Source organism: Mastigoproctus giganteus, chromosome 2 (assembly GCF_048544385.1).
Source record: "Mastigoproctus giganteus isolate SK-2022 chromosome 2, ASM4854438v1, whole genome shotgun sequence".
NCBI lineage: Eukaryota > Metazoa > Arthropoda > Arachnida > Uropygi > Thelyphonidae > Mastigoproctus > Mastigoproctus giganteus.
Window position 1 is genome coordinate 1,587,018 of NC_143576.1, and position 20,279 is coordinate 1,607,296.

At 34.5% G+C, this 20,279-nt stretch overlaps 1 protein-coding gene across 2 annotated transcripts in view; it reads right to left on the reverse strand.

Annotated features, from left to right (window-relative positions):
• l(3)80Fj (lethal (3) 80Fj) overlaps window positions 1-20,279 on the reverse strand; it is a 694,407-nt gene that overhangs the window by 623,272 nt on the left and 50,856 nt on the right. For both annotated transcript variants that reach the window (XM_090387924.1, XM_090387932.1), the window contains exon 5: window positions 16,729-16,827. In XM_090387924.1, the coding sequence (XP_090244050.1) occupies window positions 16,729-16,827 (99 nt within the window). The remainder of the gene's footprint in view (window positions 1-16,728; window positions 16,828-20,279) is intronic.

Consider the following 20,279-nt stretch of genomic DNA (forward strand, 5'->3'; position numbering starts at 1 on the left):
ATAAGTTATTTTGGGATTACTGTTTCCCAGGCGTAATACCTTACACTTTGTTGGATTAAAGCATAGCTGCCATTTTTCTGACCATTCCTGAAGTCTTTCTAGATCAGCGATTTCCAAACTGGGAGGCGCAAACTAGTGCAAAAGGAGGTGCAAAAAGTTTAACAGAAATGTAATTTTCATAACATAATATTAAATTTTATAACCTATTTTTTAAAGCATTTACTGCCACCTATCTCACTCTAACTTTGATATAAACATGAGATAAACATTTCGGAAAAAAATATTATATTTTTCTGAAATGGATTGATGAATTATGATTGATATGATGTAATGTAATATATATACAGTGAAACTTCTCCTAACGGACACCTCTCGTTAACGGACATCTCTCTACAACGCACATTTACAAATTCCCCAACTCACCTCCATTGGTTTTAACGTGTTTTCAGCTTCTGTCTAGCGGACATTCTCTGTAACGGACGCGGACAGGCAATCTGCACTGTTTCGTTTAGATTAGCACTTAATTTGATCTCCCCATAACGGACAGCGGGCGAGCTCACGGCCCTTTTTCTAGAAACGTTTCTTCCACGTATTGCCTCAATCGCGTGTTTATTTTCTATTTCCGATTCTCTGAATTTTATCAAGGTTTACGTCGTGGTTCTAAACCCTTTTTCAAGAATTTTAAGGCACGTGTAAAACTTCTGATGAATTCGGTGTGTGCAGGGGGGGGGATATGGTCGGCCTTTCGTCTTTTCAGTTTCAGTTTTCAGTTTTGTTCAGTGTCGTGTGAAGTGCACAATGTCTTCTCGTAAACATTTAACTTTAAAAGATAAAGTCGAACTCATTAATGCATATGATCGGCAAAAAAATAGTGTTCGCAATCTCGCTGCAAAATTCAAAATCGGGAAGACGCAGGTAAGCAACATCCTAAAGAAAAAAAATGAACTGCTCAAACAATTTTGGCAACACGGAAATAATCAGGTTCAAAAATCATTCCCGAAAACTGTTGGACTTCAAATTGACAATGTTACGTATGAGTGGTTTTGTCGCGAACGTACTAAAAAAATTCCCATTAATGGGCCTATTATTAGGGAAAAGGCTTTGGAGGTTGCGAAATCTATGGGAGTAAATGAGTTTAAAGCTTCTGTGGGATAGCTAGACAATTTCAAAACTCGGCATAAAATTTCTTGGAAAACCGTAAGTGGTGAAGGTGGATCTGTTGATACTGAGGTTGCAACAGAGTGGACCGTCAAATTGGAAGATTTATGTCGTGATTTTGAAGCTAAGGATATTCACAACTGTAACGAAACAGGATTGTTTTTTAAAAAACAATGAGTCTAAAAAACAAGTTAAAAAACAATGAGTCTTCCTGAAAAAACAGTGAGTCTAAAAAACGAAAAGTGCCAGGGCGGAAAAATTTCTAAGGAACGCTTGACTGTACTATTGTGTACAAATATGCTGGGAGACTTTGAACAACCTCTTGTTATAGGAAAACCACAAAATCCTCGTTGTTTCAAGGGCATAAAGTTGAATATTTTGAATGTTGACTGGAAGTCTAATAAAAAAGCGTGGATGACACGAGATATCATGAGCAAATGGATAATTCACTTTAACCAAAACACGATTCATCAAAACAGAAAAATTATTCTTTTCATGGATAATGCTGCATCTCACCCGCACATTGAATTGTCCAACATTCAAATCGTTTTTCTGCCACCAAACACATCTGCAGAGTGTCAGCCCTTGGATAAAGGGATAATAAAACATTTTAAACTTCACTACAGAAAACGTGTTTTAAGACATCTCGTTGCAAACATGAACGATGTAACATGTGCGAGTGACCTTGCAAAGAAAATCAGCATCCTAGATGCGATTCAATGGATTTCCTCTTCAGTAAACGCAATTAGAAAACAAACTGTCGTGAACTGTTTTGTAAAGTCTGGCTTCTCAAACGCAAAAATTGAAGTTGTGAACAGCAATGTGGAGCACCAAGAAGAACAAGAACTTCAACATCTATTGATAATGTACGATACTTCCGCTACAAGTGACCCTGGCTACAAAGATATAGACTCGAACCTCACTGCAGAAGATAGTGCTCTAGATATCAACGACATTATCATCGATATTTTTCAAGAAGTTCCTCATGAGGATGAAGAAATGGAAGGAGGTCATTCTGTCGAAGAACATATTAATGATGAACCACCGATGAAAATAGAAGAAACGCTCATACAAATCAATCGTTTAAAAATGTTTTTCGCCACTGAAGAAGATACTGAAGGACTTTCGATGGTTTCTTCACTCCAAACAAATGTTAAAAACAAAATTATCAGCCGGAAGAAGGTGCAGAAGAAAATAAGTGATTACTGTATGTATTTTTCTTAAGATAAAGTCATAATATGCATAGCACAATTGTATGTATATTATTTAAAAAAATATTGTGCAAAATCTGTATATAATTTAATTTAATTTTACATTAAGCATTTAACGATTTTACTTTATCTCTTGTATATGTAATTGTATATTATTTACAAAAATATTTTTCAAAATCTGTATATATTTTAATTTAATTTTACATTAAACGTTTAACGATTTTTCTTTCTTTTTTTTTTTTTCTCCCTCAGACTTCTTGTTAGTGGACACTTCTCTCTAACAGACACATTTTCGTTCCCCATGGCTGTCCGTTAAAGGGATGTTTCACTGTAATTTAGTGCGTACTATGTATGACATGTATAGGTAGATTGCATAGTATAGCATTAGCTGCATGGTTGAAAATATGATTTCAGCGGTGTGCGATTGTGTTTTTTATTGTTTTTGGCATGATTACTTACTGATAATAATCGTTAGTAATTTAGAAGCTGTAGTTCTAAATTACTAACGTAATTTAGCATCTGTATGTTCTAAATTACGTTAGTAGTAATTTAGAACTACAGATGCTTATTATTTCATGTAGTTATTTTAATAATTATTGTATTAACATATTAAAAATAAGAAATTGCACAATTATAGATGCTTTACTTCAAGGAACGCACCGGGAAAATTTTACAGGTCAAGGGAGGCGTGGGGTCAGAAGGTTTGAGAACCGCTGAGCTAGATCCCTCTGAAGAAGCTCAGCTTGACAGTGATCATTACTACTCTACCAATTTTAACATCATCTGCAAATTTAGACATCATGCCCTCTATCCCGTCATCGATGTCGTTTATGAAAATTAAAAACAACAGTGGTCCTAATACTGATCCTTGGGGAACCCCACTTCTTACATCAACCCAATCTGAGGAATAGCCATTTATCACAACCCTCCACCTCCTGCCCTGAAGCAATCCTGCTCTATCCATCTAAGGATTTTCCCAGTGATTCCAACCTGTTCCAGCTTATAAAGCAACTGCTCATGTGGGACTGAGTCAAAAGCTTTGCTGAAATCTAAATAAACAATGTCTAAATTATTCCCTAAATCCAGCTCATGAGTGACCCTTTCAAAATAGAAAACCACATTTGTTAAACATGATTTTCTCTTTACAAAACCATGCTGAGTATCCTTGAGAATTTCAATTCTATCCAAATGATCCTGAATTCCACCCTTGATCATTGCCTCCATGATTTTCCCTACCACTGAAGTCAGACTGACAGGTCAATAATTTCCCACTTCACTATTAGAACCACCCTTATGTATGGGAGATACATTGGCACTTTTTGAAATACAGTAAACCCCCACTATTCGCGGCAACTGTATTCGCAGTTTCACATATTCGCAGTCGCTGATTTAATATAAAATGAAATCTAAAAAAATGTGAATTTAAAAGCACCATGAACATTTTCCGCCATAAAAAAACATGGGAGTGGCTAAAATTATCTTTCCCGGTCAAAACAGTGCTCTGTGGGTGGGGGAAGAGGGGTAACAAAATCGCGACCATGGATGTTTCTCGCTAATCCTTGTTCAGTATGTGTTATGCGCTTGTCATGGAAGGTTTCGTCATTTGTTTTTAATTTATATGCTTATAAATTGAATAAATTTATCAATTTATAAATTGATATGCTTACAAAAGTGATAAATCTACCGTTTTGCAGTGTAAAATAGACTTTTTCGAGTGTGTTAACCGAAGAAAGTGACTTTATTTCTTTCTAACCCATACAAAAATATGGCTACGAATAACAAGGGAAATGTGAAAAGATCAAAGAAGGTGATGACATTAGCGAATAAAATTGAGTTATTAGACAAAATTTCTAATGGTGAAATTGTCTCCTCAGTGGCAAAACATTATAAAATGAGTCAACGGTACGATCAATCAAGAAATCGGAAGAAAAAATCCACCGCAGTGTCCGTGAAAATGCGCTAATTGCTTCAAAAATTTGCTCTGTAACTCGTGATGTTAAATTAGAAAAAATGGAAATCTGTGAATAGAAGACCGAACTCTAAATAAAATTCCGTTAAGTTCACTCATCCTTCGTGAAAAGGCAAAACTCCTTTATCAACACTTTAGCGAAACTGGTGATAGCACTGATGGGATAAGTTTTTTAGTTAGCAAAGGTGCAGATTTGAAAGATTTGTTTGAAATTTCTAATATTACATTTAATATTAAATTGTTTCTTATTTTCATTTCGATGCTATATACTTGCATTTCACTATGTACTGTCTATGTACATAGTCATATTATGAAGGTACATATAATACATACATAGACAAAATTTTAGACTAGTTTTTCTTATATATTTCATACTTTGGAATGGAACTCCTTTATTACTATGGGAGCCATAACTCAGTATTCGCGTTTTCGGTATTCGCGGCATATATCTACCATGTCCAGGGCCGTTACTAACACGGATAGGAAATTGCGCTCCCAGATAACCTGAGCACCAACTTTATATTCTTCAATCATATAATGTTCACTTTCCTACAACTAAATTTTTCCAGACTCTAGGCTATTAGTGTAATAAGAGGGCAGAAGTGTTCATTTCTATCATTAGTTACCTTCCTAATTTCGCCTTCTGTTAGCTAAACAGCCAGACAATGACTTTTAACGGTATTCCACAATACGTACATATATATATGTGTATATACAGAATTAGAAAGTATGAATCAGAGCTGTAATACTCAATATGTTCTATGTTGATAATAATATTAGTAAATTAATCAGAGGAGTTTACCTCAATATAGTACGTGGAACACTTCCGTATGAAACCCTCCAGAAATTAAAACGGAAAAAACGAAAAAAATCGACAACTTACCGGTACATTAAAGTAAAATATAAATAATTAAAATAAAATATAATTTATATTATTTAATTATTATTTATATTTAATTAATATTTAATTATTTATATTTTATTTAATTATTATTTATATTTAATTAATATTTAATTATTTATATTTTATTTTAATTATTTATATTTTACTATAATGTACCGGTAAGTTGTCGATTTTTTTCGTTTTTTCCGTTTTAATTTCTGGAGGGTTTCATACGGAAGTGTTCCACGTACTATATTGAGGTAAACTCCTCTGATTAATTTACTAGTATATACAGAATAGAAGTAATAGGTTATATGAAGGGATATAGACCTGGGTTACTACTATGTAGAGTAGAGGACACCCAACAGCTATAAATAAATAAAAGATAGGAGGTTATGCTTTTAGTGTGGAGAGGGAACAGTAGGTAGTGTAACCAACTAATGGGTTAGCTAAAATGGAAAGGCAGTCATAAAATAACAAAATTCAAACATGCAACACAGAAAGTCAAAAATATTATAAGTACTTGGTGCTGTACTTCAGATGATTTCAACTTCGTTAACAAGGGCCAGCCGTCGAAATCAGTCAAAATGCAGCAAGAAGTAAGACCTTTGTTTCTAACATGAAATATACGTAGCACGTGGTAAAAAGATACAAGGTTTTTAGTTTATTGTTAATAAGCCAGGTTAATCGTAATGCTAACGTATATATCATGGCTGACCCAACAGAGGAATGATAGATAATAAGCAATATATAGGTAGTAAAAAATTACTAAAGATCATTGAAAGTTGAAATCGCGAGATGGAGCAGACGGTCGTGAATCGTACTTACTGATTTTGCAAGCCGGAGAACGGATGGTCGTCCAGTATACTGCGGGGAGAAAAAGAATGCTATGTGCCTGTTTCAATGACTATATGGTATGTAGAAGCGACCTCAGGCATTGGAATGCAGTAAGATGTACAGGGTTGACAGAGGGATTAAACACAATGAAGCCACACATCGCGGGTAAGGGGAGAAGGCATAACATACAAAATAGCGTGAAAAAGACGCTGAATTTTGTACGAGGCGAAGTCAGTATGTATAGCAGTAAAATAACATCTTGATATTGCTTTCGAAACCTAATTGCACACAAGAAATAAAAGATAGGGATTCAGAACAGTAAAAAGGAGAGTGAGGATGAAAGGAATTAGTAGTGCTCAGGTATGTTGTAGGACCCCAGGACGCATAGCCTCATTGTGTTTAATCCCTCCATCAATCCCATACATCTTACTGCATTCCAACGCCCGAAGTCGCTTCTACATACCATATAGTCATTGAAACAAGCACGTAGCATTCTTTCGGTCCCCACTTCTCCAGCTTGCAAAATCAGTAAGTACGATTCATGACCATCTGCTCCATCTCGCGATTTCAACTTTCAATGATCTTTAGTAATTTTTTACTACCTACATATTGCTTATTATCTATCATTTCTCCGCCTCTGTTGGGTCAGCCATGATATGTATGTTAGCATTATGATTAACGTGGCTTATTAACAATAAACTAAAAGCCTAATATCTTTTTACCAAGTGCTACGTAAATTTCATGTTAGAAACAGAGGCCTTAATTTTTTCTGCATTTTGACAGCTGGCCCTCATTAACGACGTTAAAATCATCTGAAGTACAGCACTAAGTACTTATAATATAATATTTTTGACTTTGTGTTGCAGGTTCGAATTCTGTTATTTTATGACTGCCTTTCCATTTTAAAACCCGTTGGTTGATTACGCTACCTACTGTTCTCTCTCCACACTAAAAGCATAACTTCCTATATGGAACTTCTCTATTACAAACTTCTATTTAACGAATTTCTCTATATTAAGAATTTTTTCACAAAACATTGCACCTTGAAACAAAATTATGTGAAATTAACCCCATATAACAAAGTGTTAGCCTCTCTATAACGAATTTTTAAAAAATTAGTAAAAGCATTTTTGAAGATTTTCAAGCATTTACTGCTAAACAGCCGCTCAAATATACTGTCTCCTTCCTTCCGAAATTGCGCATTAGCATCTAGAATTAAATAATCATCCTTTTAGTGAACACTTGTGGCCATTGACGCCCATAGGAGGGTCTTTGTTTCATTTTTGTTAGTTTATTAAACCAAATGGGTTTTCTTAAAAGTGGTCGTAAACTTTTACGACCACTTTTACAATAAATAGGGTAGATTTGTAAATTGATGTAAATTTGTAAAAACTTTACAATAAATAGGGTAGATTTGTAAATTGATGTTGGCTCAGGGGAAAACGAAATTCGCTGCAGTAAACCTTTAGCATGCTGCGGCGGCAATACACAGAATGCTACCATAGTCGGTTTTTAGTAACGCCTACTGAGTGACATTCACTTCTCACCTCAACTGTACCACATGACCTTCATGTCAATCATTATATAATATGTCCGTTCTCGTCTAACTGGACTCCCAGTAGATGGCTTTCATGAATTGTTTTTTTTTTTATTTCGTTCGTCATCAATCACATAGGCTATATGCTCTTGTATTTTTTTTTTTTTTCTTTCTGAAAAGTAACATTCAGCATACATTAATCATAAATTTTCTTTCGTGTATATATGAATGAAAGCAGAATAAAAGAAATTCACAAAGTCATACATTTCTTCAAAGGGAGTGATACTGTTGAATTGGCAAGTGAATGTCATTGAGTAGGCGGTACTAACAATTCACTATATGGCCAATACAGCGAAGTTTGCGATGTATGTATCGGCAAGAGCTGCAGTTCAGTAAATTTTACAATTGCGGAAACAATGTCGAAGAGAAAGTGTTTAAGTATTAATGATAAAGCAAAGATTATTATGATAATGACCAAGGTTTTAAGAAAAAAGATGTTGCGGAGAAATATGGCATATCTGCAAGCACTTTATCTACGATTTTAAAAAAAATCGAGAATCAATTTTAAATGCAATTGAAGGAGCAGACAACAAGCGAATTAAGTTGTGTATATATACGAAGATGTTGGTAAAGCTGTTCTAAAATGGGTGCAAATGATATGTGAAAAGAATATCCCAATATCGGGCCTAATAATTAAGCAACATGCTCTGAAATTTGCAGTCCCTTGGACATACAGAATTTAATGCGAGCACAGGGTGGCTAGATAAATTTAAGAAGCGCCACAGAATTGTGGAAAATGTTATTTGTGGAGAAAGTGTTAATGTAAGCGAAGAAGATTGCAACAGTTGGAGGAACAATACCTTAAAGAAGATTTTGGAAGAATACGAGCGTAAGGATGTTTTTAATGCTTACGAAATGGGTTTATTCTTTAAATGTTTACCGAATAGAACACTTGCTTTTAAGGATGATAAATGTTTTGGCAGAAAGCAAAGAAAGAATCATTGTGCTAGTTGGAGCAAATATGAGAGGAAGAGAAAAATTAAGACTTTTAGTCGTCGGAATATCAAAAAACCCAAGATGTTTTAGAGGCACAAAATCTTTGGAAGTTTACGCCTTTTAATAAAAAAGCATGGATGACAAATGATATTTTTGAAGAATGGATATTAAAACTAGACAAGCGAATAACAAAAGAAAAAAGGAAAATCATGTTGGTAACTGACAACTGTCCTGCACATCCTGCCAGTATTTCTGCCAAACGTAACGTCAAAACTCCAGCCAATAGACCAAGGCATTATTAAAAATTTTAAATTTCATTATCGAAAGAGAATAATAATGAAGACTGCCAATGCGTTATCAGAAAATAGAAACTTGGAGGTTACAATTAACCTTAGAGATTGCATCTCTGAACTGGCAAAAGTTTGGACAAACGATGTCACTGAATACACTATTCAAAATTGTTTTTCGAAAGCGGGATTTGCAGTGAATACAGAAATCGAACAACGACTGGACGAACAAGATGAACTGCCCCTTTCACAACTGAAGAACTTTTGGACATTATTAGAATCGTCCGGAAACATCGAAAATGAAATAACAATGGATAGTTATGTTTATGTAGATCACAGCAGAACATCCAAATGAAGATGAAATACTGCTGAACAATGTTAAACGCGACCATGATCACGAAGAAATTAACGATGACGCTGAAGACGCATCAGAACAACCTGTAGAAAAGCCAACTTGCAAAGAAATGATTAACGCTTTTAAAACGGTTCGTATGGGTCTACAGTTTTGTGAAAATGTTCCTGATAATGTTTGTAATGCTCTGAATAAATGTGAGGTTTTCTTTTAGAATCAGACAATTTTTTAATTGTACTGTGCAAACAAAAATTACTGATTTTTTTTTAATTTGTGATACTTACCGGCGAAAATTGTGTAAACGCAATTTAAATAAGTATGTTTTTGAAATAAACTACATTAAAAATAAATGTAGATTCGTTTTCATTTTCTAATTAGATAACAATTTCTAATAAAAAAGATGTTCTAACAATTTCTAATAAAAAAGATGTTCTAACAATTTCTAATAAAAAAGATGTTCGTTATAGAGAAATTTCTAACGAAATTTCTCTATAACGAATTTTTTCGCTGGATTTATCGAATTCGTTATAGGGAAGTTCGACTGTATATATACATATATATATATATATATATGTACTTGTTCAGATACACCCGTGGCCTGCTAGTTATCAACTGCAATAATTTCCTGAAAGACTTTGCCCACATCTATCCACCAGAGCTCACACTGGAAAAAACTAACAGCAATAACCTTTCCACATATTATTTAGACTTAGATACCGACCTTCATAACTCCCAGACTACCATAAATATCTACAATAAACATAAGCCTTCATCTTCAAAGTAGTCAACTTCACACACTGGCACTGCAACATCTCAGAAAAAATACATGCCAACGTCATTCTCTCACAGTGTATTAAAATAGCAACAATATGCAACAACCACAACCTAGTCACCCTTAATACAAATACCTCTACAGCAAACTACTGGATAAGATGTTTCCAGCAGCCTTCCTCCAGTTTCATTTAAATAAAGCTCTCCACATCTTTCATTACAAAAAATTAATCAGCTATCCTATAGATATAAAAAGTATAAAATGAAATAGTCATCCTCTCCTATCAGGCTGTGTATATATGTACAGAATGTATCCCTTAGCCTCTTTGGTGTCTCACAGTCTGAAAAACTTGTGCCCACTGATTGGCTAACTTACTGGGGTAGTTATATTATTATTTTTTTATTTTTTTTTAAATTATTAATTTCATCTAACTTTTATTAATAATCATATTTTAACTCCTTACACTTTAAAGGTTTTAACCCTAAATGGTATTTGTTTATATGGTATTTATTACCATTTATAGGACAGCTGACTTAAACACATGCAGCATACTCTCAGAACTACATTCAGGGTCCTACTATAGGAACGGGAATCACAACCCCAAACTACCTGAGCACTACCTTTGTCACTCTTCCTCATTCCTGACTTCTAATCTCTCTTGGCACAAGCACATTACAAATATTGCTTCCTCTGCATCTAAAAAACTTGGTTTTCTCTTTCGCTCTCGGCGTTACTTTTCTCCCAAACAGCTGCTCACTCTGTATAAATCGCAAATCCGCCCTGCCATGGAATATAGTTCCCACATCTGGGGTGGTGCCCCCAAAACCTCTCTCAGGCTTCTTGATTCCATTCAGAAGAGGGCAGTTAGGTTAATTAATGATTCATCTCTAACAGAGTCTCTCCACTCGCTTTCCCATAGACGCACTGTTTCTGCTGCATGCCTCTTCTACAGATACTTCCATGGGCACTGTTCTTCTGAATTGGCTTCTATAATTCCCGCTCTCTCTTTCAAAACAGTCCGAACACGTGCCGTCACCAGCCAACATCCATTTACTGTCCAACTTCAAACCCACAGAACCAACTTTTCATCTTCCTCATTTATTCATTCAACTGCCGTTTTCTGGAACAACCTTCCTTCATACGTATTTCCTGAAAATTACAATCTACAGAAGTTCAAATCCAATATCAACAAATATCTTCTTTCTTCTTCTCAACCTCCAACCCAAGCACGGTACTAAGTACCATAGGTTATAATACCTCTCGTGTTTGGGGTTCTCATAAAAAAAAAAAAAAAAAAAATACTTCTATCAACTATCCTTATCGTGGGCGCTGGCAGGATATTTTGCAAGATGGTGCGCATGTGGGAATAAATTTTTTGTTCACCAAATTTTCGAATACATGCAATATCTTAATTAAGTCAAGTTTGACTGATTTACATGTACAGCCGAGACAACATTTCGTGTAGAATTTGTATTGTTTTAATGTTTCAATAAATTAATGAAAATATTAAAAATTGTGTATTACTTTGAAATCCAAAGGTGGTGCACTTGCACCATGCTGCCGGCATCCATGATCCTTATACTCTATATGTAGTAGTGGCATGTGATGCAAGAAAGCAAGTGTATGAGCTTATGCAGCATCAGCCAAAAAAAAAAAAAAAAAAAAAAAAACACACACCATTCCCTCCAAATGCCTGTCCAGTTCCTCCTTAAATTTATTCAACCTATCAACTTCCACAACGACAGATGGAAGTTTGTTCCAGCAATTAACCACCCGCTGGCTAAAGGCAAATTTCCGCACATCTATTCTACATCTGTCTTTTCTTAATTTGAATTTATGCCCCCTTAGGTTCGTAATCTGAACAAGTGGAAGGATCCCATCAGAATTCAGCATGCTCAACCCATTCAAGGCCTTCCTTCCTTCCTTCCTTCCTTCCTTCAATGTCCTTCCTTCTTGTGCACAATTAGGTTTCCGAAAGCAATCAAGATACTATTTTTCTACTATAACTGCTGTTTTCGCCTTACATAAAGTTCAGCGTCTATATCAATGCTACTTTTCCAGTTAATTTTCTATGCTACCCTGAGAGGCATGCTACATTTGTTTAACCTTTGTCTTCACCCAATCATACTTCTACTTTTTATTCCTTTTACATTCAACAGCATGAAGTCGCTTCACCTCACTATATATATATACTCTAACATACAAAGCGGGAAGCACTTTCTTTCCACTTCTCCTATGCAGCGTGTTGGCATTCGACACACAGCCCACATTACAGCATCAGCACAGCACAATAGTAAGTGCCACAATAGCCCACCGATATATTATTTCATTTCATTCCTTCTTCAAAAAATTTATTTTATTTCATTTCATTCTTGCTTTGAAATTTATTTACTTAGGTTTTATCTCTGACTCTGGAGGCTCAGCCACGAGATATGCATCAGCAATTATTCTCTTCTTTTTCTTCATTTATTTCTTAAATTCTTAAACTCTGTAATTACCACGTACTGAGTATATCTCGTGTTCGAAACCGAGGCCTTACTTTTTTGCTGCATTTCCCTCGGTTTTGGTGGCTGACTCCTGAAGAAAACGCCAAAATCATAGTAACTGCAGCACTAAGTACTATTCACATAACATAATTCATAATATTTTATTTAAAGGTACTTAATGGCATTTTTTTCTATGGTTTTGACAGCTGGTTTTTTAGCCCCATACTCTTCATCTATATTATTATCTATCTATATATATATATACAATTGAAAACATATTTATATATATATATATATATATATATATATAGTGGATATGGCAAATAGTTAACAGTTATATATATATATATATATATATATATATATATATATATATATATATAAAATCCAAAAATTAAATAGAGGTAAAAAGTAAAAGTAGTAAAAAATAAATAAGAAAAAATAGTAGTAAAGCTACCATCAGTGGCAGCAGAAAAGCACAAACCACTATATGTTGCGTATAATAAACACATAAAATATATGCCAGTAGCAAGACAAACCAGTAGAGTGAAAGTGAACTAAACCAATAAATTTTTTTTACTTTTTACCCCTCTATTTAATTTTTGGATTATATTTATATGGTAGTAGAATGAAGATTTGCTAACACTGCATCCATATTGCCATCTATAGCCTAATTTGTTTCTATATATTTTCAGTTCAACTATTGTTTTGTCAGTGGTGTGGTTTGGCCATGCGAGCACTGGGCTTTCCGTTTTATTATTTTTCGCTGCATAAGGACCACTCCAATGCAAATCTATCGCATCGGTGGTTTTATCTTAGTATCATACCTTCGTTGCATGGATTTGTTTAGTGTTCGAAATGCAGTGATTCCCTGACTATTATTGTCCTTGTGATCCTCTGTCGAGATGGGGCATAATGGTCAGTCTATTTTATTTCATTTTATTTTATTAATTTATTTGGTCATGTAATGTTGTTAGTTTACGTTTCCACCTTAGTGAGATTTCACATAATTCAGAAATGGGTGCCTACGAGGGGGCGCCGCTAAATTTCTTTTAATTGGCTTAATTTTCTAAATTATTCTAGGAATGTTGCTTTAACACTACCCTCTCCATTTTTATTCCCCCCCCCTATATTTTTCTGTTATTGTTACTTTTTATTTAGTTCAGTTCATTTTCACTCTATTGGTTTGCCATGCTACTGGCAAAAATCCTATTTTAATTTAGTTTATTATAAGCAACATGTAGTGGATGTGCTTTTCTGCTGCCATGTTAGCTTTTCTACTATTTTTTCTTATTTATTTTTAACATATATTTTTATTAATTTTTATCTCTATTTAATTTTTGGATTAATTGGATTATATTTACATGTGGGTAGCGTGACGATGTACTAATGCTGCATTCGTACTGCCATCTATAGCCTAATTTGTTTCTATATATTTTCAGTTCAACTATTGTTTTGTCAGTGGTGTGGTTTGGCCATGCGAGTACTAGGCTTTCTGTTTTATTATTTTTCACTGCATAAGGACACTATACAAATCTATTGCATTGGCGGTTTGATTTTAGTATCATTCCATCGTTGCATGGATTTGTTTAGCATTCGGAATGCAGTGATTCCCTTACTATTAATGGCCTCGTGGTCCTCCATCCAGATGGAGCATAATGGTCAGTCTATTTTATTTTATTAATTATTATTTTCAGTTCATTTGGTAGTCTACGTTTCCACCTTAGTGAGATTTCATATAATTCGGAAACTGGTGCCATCTGGGGGCGACACTAAATTTCTTTTGAATTGGCTTGTATTTTCTAAATTATATTAGGAACATTGCTTCAACAGTGCCCTCTTCTTTATTTTCTCTCACCCCCCGTATTTTCCTTTTATTCTTTGTTATTTTATTGGTTAAGTTCATTTTCACTCTACTGGTTTGCCATGCTACTGGCATATATTTTATGTCAGGTTATATATATATATATATATATATATAATTATGAATAATAAAATTAAGTAGAGAAAATGGATTTGAATTTGAATAGCGATAAAATGAATTATCGATAATATGAATTATGGATCAGGGACACTGCAAGAGCAAAGGTACCCTACAACCATAATGTATATATAAAATTATTTTTAATGTTATGTGTAGAATGTAGTAGGTATAAATCTATAATTTAACTAATGCTAATAATGAAAATACCGTGTACCCTGGGAGCGATATATGTTGATTAAAGGGGGAAGAACGGAAAAGAAAAATGTAACGTTATAAACAAAGTGCGAATTTTGAAAAAATGTAAATTTTGAAAAGAACGACCAAGGTAGAAATAGTATTGCAGTATCTTTCATAATTTCTGTGTCTTCTTCAGAGGTCATCCACCCCAATTATGAAAAAGAACAGCAATACTCTTACTTCTGTTTCTGACATGTTCTGTATGTCAAAAAACACGTGTATGCAAACACGTGGTAAAAACTAAAATAATTTAGAATATAAATTTTGAATAAATAAATAAAATACAAGTTAAGCAAAAAATTATGCCAAAAGTATAACATACAGAACATGGATGACCTTACAGAAGTAAGTGGCCCGCCAAAAAGGTGAAGACAAAGGAAGGTAGTGTCCGAATGACAAGAACTTACCGCTACTGGACGGGTTGACAGAAAAGACAGAGCCGGAGGCTAACCCGTGTATAAATGCGAAGAAACGCTAGCGGCTCCTAGCGTTAGACGAATTTTGGTGTCTGTATATTATGTAATTTATGTAAGCGGTGGAGCTACGCTAGGTTAAAGTTAAGTATATGATGGATAGCATCATATACTTAACATCATAGCAAAGAAATATAATAGCTTACAAAGTAGCAGTAGAAGGTAGCTAAACTTTGTTAAGGCGAAAAATATCGATTGGGTATAGTAAGAAAAATAGTACTCTGATAATGCTTTCGTTACACTAATGGCTCACAGAGCATAAAATGTAGAATTTAGTAAAGCAAAAAGATGATTAAATTAGTGATATGTAGTTGGGCTAGGGTAAGTTGGGCTAGTTGCAACCCCGAACTACCCTAGCCCAACTACACATCACTAATTTAATCATCTTTTTGCTTTACTAAATTCTACATTTTATGCTCTGTGAGCCATTAGTGTAACGAAAGCAATATCAGAGTACTATTTTTCTTACTATACCCAATCGATATTTTTCGCCTTAACAAAGTTTAGCTACCTTCTACTGCTACTTTGTAAGCTATTATATTTCTTTGCTATCCCGGGCGTTTGAGCATCATATACTTAACTTTAACCTAGTGTAGCTCCACCGCTTACATAAATTACATAATATACAGACACCAAAATTCGTCTAACGCTAGGAGCCGCTAGCGTTTCTTCGCATTTATACACGGGTTAGCCTCCGGCTCTGTCTTTTCTGTCAACCCGTCCAGTAGCGGTAAGTTCTTGTCATTCGGACACTACCTTCCTTTGTCTTCACCTTTTTGGCGGGCCACTTACTTCTGTAAGGTCATCCATGTTCTGTATGTTATACTTTTGGCATAATTTTTTGCTTAACTTGTATTTTATTTATTTATTCAAAATTTATATTCTAAATTATTTTAGTTTTTACCACATGTTTGCGTACACGTGTTTTTTGACATAGAACATGTCAGAAACAGAAGTAAGAGTATTGCTGTTCTTTTTCATAATTTGGGTGGATGACCTCTGAAGAAGACACAGAAATTATGAAAGATACTGCAATACTATTTCTACCTTGGTCGTTCTTTTCAAAAATCTGCTATTTCTACCTTGGTCGTTCTTTTCAAAATTTACATTTTTTCAAAATTCGCACTTTGTTTATAACGTTACATTTTTCTTTTCCGTTCTTCCCCCTTTAATCAACATATATCGCTCCCAGGGTACACGGTATTTTCATTATTAGCATTAGTTAAATTATAGATTTATACCTACTACATTCTACACATAACATTAAAAATAATTTTATATATATATATATATATATATATATATATAGAACTGCTGTTTGTTGGACTCTGGGCAGGAGGTATATTTGTATAATGGAAGTCTCTGAAACACAAGGCTACAGCAGAATACAATGCTTAGGATTACCAAGATACAGTTGCTTTAATTTTTTTTTTTTAAATTTTGCCTTTAATTTCCCAAATATACAACTCAAACACAATCAAGGCTGATGTAAATTTCAGATTTCTGTGAAAAAACATTTTTTTAAACAAAATAAAAAATTTCATACCTTCTTCCATTGTTGGCATAGTTTTTTGTAAGCTTTCCTACTTATTCGTAAACTAGAAACACTTTCAATAACACAAAGCAATATTGCCTGGCTTTCAACCTAGAATGAAGAGAAGAAAATAACACTTGAATTCATAAATCATATGTTATAGGGGAACATGTGATTTAAAATTGACAGAACTTCAAAACTCTACATTGAACATACAAATCATGTTACAAGGAGAGTAACATATAAAACTTTATTCACAGATGCCAAATGTTGTCAGCTTTCTAAATTAAAATGAAATTAAATAAGTTAGCAAGTGAAGTAATACAAAACAAATTATAAATCATAAAAAAAATAAAACTTCATAAGCAAGTATGTATGTAAATTCTTACAAACACAGGTAATATTTACAATATCACCAGGTTTTTTTGCAAGAATTTATATAAAGTGCTTAGTAATGTATATAGGTTTGGGTAGCAGGAGACAAATTACTTAACATCAGACTTGCATTTCTGCAAATTACAATGTATTTCTTAGGAAATACATGCAAAGGAGGTTATTCCAAAGAATACAAGTAGAATGAATAAAAAGAGGAGAAAAAGATAGTTCAGCAAATCTGAGTTGAACTAGATGAAGACTACTCTGAAGAAGAACATAATAGGGTGCAACAGTCATTGCTCCAAGTTACTACAGACAGCACTCTAAATAAATAAAGCTTTTTTAAGCAGACTGTTTGAAGCATTGAAGCTATTTAATATGGTCAGGAAAGGTAACTTGGTTACTGAGAGTTAGTCCAAGAAGGCAGATACTGTTTGGAAGAAATATCAGGTTGCTTTCAACTCTTATTCCATGATTAGGATGAATTTTATGTTACTTGCAGAAGAGCATTGCAGCTGTTTTTGCTTTGAGATTTTATACCCACTGTTCTTGATCCAAGTTTATATTTTATTGATCATGTGCTGAAGTAGTCTCTCAATATGCATGCTGTGAGTGACAAGAGATGTTAAGATCATCAGCAAAGATATCTGGTATCTGTTTGTTTTATTCTTATAGTAAACAGAACAGAATTCAGGACAAAGCCCAGAGCTTCCTCTTCTTGTCTGAATGTTTGTGAACATATATTTTGGTGTTTGACCTGAGAGGTGCTACAGCTTAGGAAACTTTGTAGTAGGAGTGGCAAGTGATCTTTCAAGCCACTCATGAAGAACTTATATCATTATATCATTCATAATGCATATCATCACTATACGTTCATAATGAAAGAAAGCATATAGCACTTTAAGCATAAAGCATAAATTATCAGACGACGCAGAAGCCTATGGCAGATATAAGCTAGTCTGTAATCAAGCCACAAAGGAGGTTAAGCAGGCAAAGGAAGATTATGAGAAATCTTTGACAAAAGATGCTAAGAAAAACAGCAAGAATTTCTTTACTTATATAAACTCTAAAAGGGGATGAATCTGATTGGTTCACCTGATATCGATGGTTTGACTGTTGATGATCCTGCTCAGATAGCAAACAAACTGAATGAGTATTTTGCATCTACATTCACACGAGGAGTTGTTAAGGTTTGAAAATGCCAGGTTATCAAATTGTAACAGGGTGCTTAATGATTTTGTAATAACTGAGAGCAAAGTGGAGGAGAAATTGTTGAAGTTAAACATAAGAAAGGCACCTGGGGTGTATGGGATCTATCCAGTTATATTAAAGGAGGCAGCAAAGGAAATAAGCAATCCGTTATCCATAATTATGAGAGCTTTCTTGGACTCAGGGGAGGTACCCACAGACTGGAGATGTGCAAATGTATCCCCAATTCACAAAGAGGAAACAAAGGGTGACACGAGTAATTACAGACTAGTTAGTTTAACTTCTGTTCTGGGTAAAATAATGGAGTCACTGGTTAAAGATGCATTGCAGGATCATCTAGACAAGACTGCAGCAACAATTCAGACACAGCATGGGTTTGTTAAGGGAAAGTCTTGTCTGACAAATTTGATTGGATAGTATATGATGTTGTTACAAAGGAACTGGATGCAAAAAATAATTTTGATATCGTATACTTTTTTTACTTGGATTTCAGGAAAGCTTTTGATGCTGTTGCGCATGGAAGACTACTGTACAAATTGGAGCAGAATGGTATTAAGGGTAAATTGCTACAATGGATAAAAGTGGGAGAAGACAGAGGGTGGTAATCAATGGCTGCTCTTCATGGACTAATGTTATTACTGGAGTCCCACAGGGTTCAGTGTTGGGTCCATTGTTGTTTTGTATATTTATCAATGATATTGATGAAGGTATATCAGGCTTAGTGTCCAAGTTTGCAGATGATACAAAGGTTACAAAGGGTTGAAATGATACAAAGGGTTGTTAATGACAGTAAAGCAGTGTGCTACTGCAACAGGATCTAGAAAATTTGGGCAAATGGGCTGAGTGGCAACTGAAGTTTAACATTAACAAATGCAAAGTAATGCATATGGGTAGAAGTAACCCCAGAGAAACGTACCGTGTGGTACTACACTTAAGGTGGTAGAAAATGAAAAAGACCTGGGAGTAATTGTGCAGTCAGATATGAAGTTTTCTGAGAAATGGAGACAGGCTGCCAGAGCAAGTCAAGGGGTTTTGTCAATGATATATAGGAATTTTGCTAGCAGGAAAAAGGAGGTGATTATCCCTCTGTATAAGGCAATGGTCAGGCCATGCCTTGAGTACTGCGTACAGGTCTGGATGCAGCACTCAAGGCATGTCTACATCCTTCCTAAAATGAGGCCTCCAGACCTGCGTACAGGTCTGGAGGCCTCATTTTAGGAAGGATGTAGATTTGCTTGAGCATATACAGAGAAGGGCAACAAGGTTGGTGATGGGAATCAAGGGATCATCTTACCAAGAGAGGCTTAAGTTCAGCAGATTGCAGCGGCTGGAGACTAGGCACCTGTGAGGTGATCTGATTGAGGTGTATAAGGCCTTGAATGGGTTGAGCATGCTGAATTCTGATGGGATTCTTCCAAATGTTCAGATTACGAACCTAAGGGGGCATAAATTCAAATTGAGGAAAGACAGAAGTAGAATAGATGTGCGGAAATTTGCCTTTAGCCAGCGGCTGGTTAATTGCTGGAACAAACTTCCATCTGTCATGGAAGTTGATAAGTTAAATAAATTTAAGGAGGAACTGGACAAACATTTAGAGGGAATTGTTTTTTTTTTTTTTTTTTTGGCTTCCTTTCTCACTACTACTGGCCTCCAATTTTATCAAGGGATTCAGAGTTGATCTAGCATTCCAAAAACCAAGACAACCTATTGTTAACATTTTTTTAAAATTTTTTCTATACAGGAAAATGCAATTAGGAGATAATGGTTTGGATTTTTATGGTCTTTTCTGGTTGAATGACAATGGCATGGCACCTGGCATTGGTAGCAGTTTTCAGCCAGGATTTTTGCAATTGTAAAGAATTGTTTTCTTCACCATCATCAGAATATTATTTTTTAATCCCAACCAACTAAGCATACAGAAGTAAAATAAAAATATAAAATTTATATTTTCACATAAATTATATTATTCAAACAAAAAA